The sequence below is a fragment of the Lolium perenne genome, chromosome 7 (genome assembly GCF_019359855.2).
Source record: "Lolium perenne isolate Kyuss_39 chromosome 7, Kyuss_2.0, whole genome shotgun sequence".
In the NCBI taxonomy this organism is placed as follows: Eukaryota; Viridiplantae; Streptophyta; class Magnoliopsida; order Poales; family Poaceae; genus Lolium; species Lolium perenne.
The window spans coordinates 291084014-291087494 of record NC_067250.2 but is presented as its reverse complement, the minus strand read 5'-3'; the positions used below and the strand labels follow the sequence as shown (position 1 = coordinate 291087494).

Below are 3481 nucleotides of genomic sequence, written 5' to 3'. Positions count from 1 at the left end.
TTTAACGACATGTCCTTATAGATAGAACATCTTAGAAGCAGAGGAATCTCACCTTGTTGAGGCTCCTCTTTCAGTACTCCACGTTTTCTTTGTTTTCATCCCACCACCATGTGGAAACCTCGCATGGGACTGCTTGTTTCTTTGCTATTTTTACCTTGAAATTCGAACCTAACATGCATAGGACGTGATTATCGTTGTCTCTCAAAGAATGGCTCCCACGTGAACTATGCACAATCACGCAAGTGAAGAATAACAGAAATAAGCCGACCCTTCATAAGACAAAACACACACACACACAACATCGACGATACGATAGTGCACGCCTCCTAGCTAGCTCCTATGAAAGGCCGTCTTTTTTTGGGGTTCCGATTCACTACAGCTGGAAAATAAGCAAAATAATGCACAAATGTAATTTAAAACATCTTATCTTATAATTATAATTTGGACTGGTTCATACAGATCAACCTCATCGCATCTGCACCTACAATTGCACATTTGCACCTTAATGGCACAGTCGACAACACGGGAAAAAATTGGATGGTTCTCAGGAAAATTCCACCTTGGCCCCCATTCTCCTATCAGCAAATGGACCTGCTATTCGGATACCAAAGCCTCCAGCTTCTTGCGGAACTTGGGAATCGCTTCAGCCTTAACACACATCACCAAGCCCATCTCCCTGTAATTCTTCAGCTGCAAGGGGGGCAGAAGATCCTATTTAGGCAACACGTTTTAATTTCGACCAACACATAGGTATAGACACCGTCTGATTTTGATAGACTGGTAGAAATGGGAGGTTTGAAATCGTTGTTAGGAGCAAATGTAAAGAAGATTCAAGACAGAATGAAAAAGCAAGATATGATCCTACATTCCTACTTGGCACGCTTATCAGCGGCTACTGATTTTTTCTTAAAACATGATAAGCACCACCAAAGGTGCATATGCACCACCAACACAAGTAAAACCATCAACAGTTGCACACGATGAATGGTGTGCTATGCTACCAAGACTATCACATATCGAAACATAATAGAGCATCAAAAGATTAAACACAACTGACCTCCTGCTGAGCCGACTGTTCAGCACGGATTGGGAAAGTGAAAGACCACGAACTAAGCTGAGAAAGAAAGAGGTGTTAGCACCTCTGTCATGGAGATACACAAAGAAACAATAACTCGGCAGAATGTTTTGATACCTCACGGAAAACTTCATCCTCCAACTTCGAATAGATAACAGGTTCGTCGTAATCCTTGTTGCCCTTTGATTTCTGCTTTGGAGGAGTTTTTCTCTGGACAAAGTGACAAGAGATAAGTTTGTTACTATGAACAATTACCAGATCAACAGAGCTCTTCCATACAAGGGGCAAAACATATGGCTTTAACCAGTAATTCTTGAACCAGACCAACACATATGGCTCTACTTATCCACAAAATATGCCACTTTGAACATTCAAGCAAAGTGGTTACTGTCACAGAAAACCGAAATATACTGCATAGCTCACCTCAAAGATTCTGACAACCAAGAGGTACTGCTTGAACCGGAACGAGTCCTGGAGTTCTTGTGTTGGCTTCAGATATGCAAGCAAAGTTTCAAAATTCGCCATACGCACAAAATGGACAGAAACAAATGGTGGTTGACGACAGAAAACCCACCTCATCTTCTGTCGCCCAAGAAACCTCGTCGAAGAGCGAATCATACATCTTAGGCACCATCTCATACGGGAAATTCACAAAGCGCCGGCACACGAGCAGGCCGACAGTAGACGCTTTCTCTTCCAGCAGTGCCCTGAGCTTCTTCTTGGTATCCTTGTCGCCGCAGACACCAAGCAAATAATCCTTCAGATCCTTGATGCAGCGGTTCTTCTGCAAGGCAGCAGCAACAACGGCAACATATTCAGTCTGAAATCCACCTAAGCTGTAACTGATCAGAACCAGCAATTTGTGCATACACCGTATCTTCCAAGATTCAGCACGGTAATGAGACCGAACAGATCGTCGTTGTCGCCGCCATCGCTGCCATTTGCTTCCCCCTCCTCCTCGTCTTCGGCCATCTTGACAACGGTGCCCACGGTGGTCTGCTCCAGGATGAGGTCGACGAAGCCGGTGAGGTCCCAGGGCTTGGAGTCGAGGTAGGTCTTGAGCAGCAGCCTGACGCCGTGGAAGTCGCTGGGCTTTGGGTCGAAGAAGGCGAAGTCCGCCTGCACCGTCTCCATCTACAACCGCAAAGCCGAGGAGCAAAACATCAGACGGTTGCAGCTGCTGAGACAGAAAATCCTGAGGGTGTAGAGAAGGAGGTACGGGTATGAACCTCCTGAGACGCGTCGTCGCCGTCGCTGCTCGAGCTATCGCCGTCGCTGCGCGAGCTGTCGGTGTCGCTTTCGCCGTCGCTGCTCGGGAGCTCCTCGTCGTCGCTGGGGAGCTCGGCCAGCTTCGCGCGCTTGGACGGCAGCGGCGGCGGCATGCCGGCGGTCTCTGGTGAGAGAACGGGGGCGTTAGAGGCGCGTTCGGTAGAGTCGGGGGAGTTGGTGGAGCAGGAGCGTACCTTGTTGGGGTTTGGCGGCGGGGGCGACGGGGAGAGGCAGTCTGGAGAAGCCGGAGGCGGGGGAGAAGAGGAGGGAGCGGGCGAAGGTGGAGAAGCCGGCGAACGGGGCTGGTGCGGGGCGTTTCCGGCCTCCGGGCATGTCTCCACGCGGAGCCGGCGGCGAGGAGGGTGGCGGCGACCGCCGGAGGAGGCGGCGGCGGTAGGGGGGAATAATTCTCGGTTCGTGCCTGGCTTTGCTCTGCTCTGGGCCTCTGGCCGCTCTAGAGGTGTGCATGATCTGTGGTCTGGGCTGCGATGAGTGAGAGGAGAGAATGCGCCGCTGGGCTGAAACATGAAATACAGAAAATGCTGGATGACCCATCGGCTTTGCTGCTTGGCCTTCTGTTTTTTTTTTCCTTAACATGAATGCAATCTTTTTTCTTCACGACCCTAAAATTTAGCCATCTACGCTCTGTCTTGAAAATTCCTTGTCAGCCAAATGGACCAAGCTGCTAAAATAATGTTTTCCATGAAGAAATGTTTGTTGACTTTCTCTTTCATCTTTGAAATACAATCCAAATGAAAAGCTGAATCTACAAAGAAAATACACGAGCAAATATATTGCCAACAAGATAGCGCAAAGGGGAAGTGTAAAAGAAGATGACTTCTGGTCTCCAACACTGCTTGGTTGTACATAATACATGTGTAGTCTTTAAGGAAGAAAGATTTTTCTTCGTAAAAGATCCCTAGTATTTAGCCTATCCTGAAGAAGTAACCAACAGAACAGTCGGTGCTTTTGCTGACAATATGACTTCCAGAGAAAATATCACCATTATTATCATCTCTTGAAACGTAAACATCTTTACCAACAAATAAATATATCGAAAGAAAAAACCACCGACAGGTCATCATACAATGAGAAGTTGTGTTAGAGCACGAACTTTGGGGAGCTTGGGCTATTAAA

The 3481-nt window shown here is 47.6% G+C and overlaps 1 protein-coding gene across 1 annotated transcript; it reads right to left on the bottom strand.

Moving 5' to 3' along the window:
- Positions 1 to 439: 439 nt before the first annotated feature.
- LOC127312282 (protein BCCIP homolog) lies at positions 440 to 2790 on the bottom strand. Its single transcript, XM_051342827.2, has 8 exons — positions 2539 to 2790; positions 2305 to 2468; positions 1946 to 2209; positions 1650 to 1859; positions 1499 to 1564; positions 1193 to 1285; positions 1058 to 1114; positions 440 to 690 (listed from the first exon to the last, which is right to left on the bottom strand). The coding sequence occupies exons 1-8, from the start codon at positions 2675 to 2677 to the stop codon at positions 595 to 597; spliced, it is 1089 nt and encodes a 362-aa protein (XP_051198787.1). The 5' UTR covers positions 2678 to 2790; the 3' UTR covers positions 440 to 594.
- Between the last annotated feature and the right edge of the window lie 691 nt (positions 2791 to 3481).

Excerpts from the sequence above, each read along its gene's own strand:
- LOC127312282 (XM_051342827.2), bottom strand. The coding sequence starts at position 2,677 with ATGCCCGGAGGCCGGAAACGCCCCGCACCAGCCCCGTTCGCCGGCTTC. Across the intron at positions 2,469-2,538 it reads CGCCGCCAAACCCCAACAAG|AGACCGCCGGCATGCCGCCG; the intron begins GTACGCTCCTGC and ends TTCTCTCACCAG. Across the intron at positions 1,565-1,649 it reads CTTGGGCGACAGAAGATGAG|CCAACACAAGAACTCCAGGA; the intron begins GTGGGTTTTCTG and ends GCATATCTGAAG.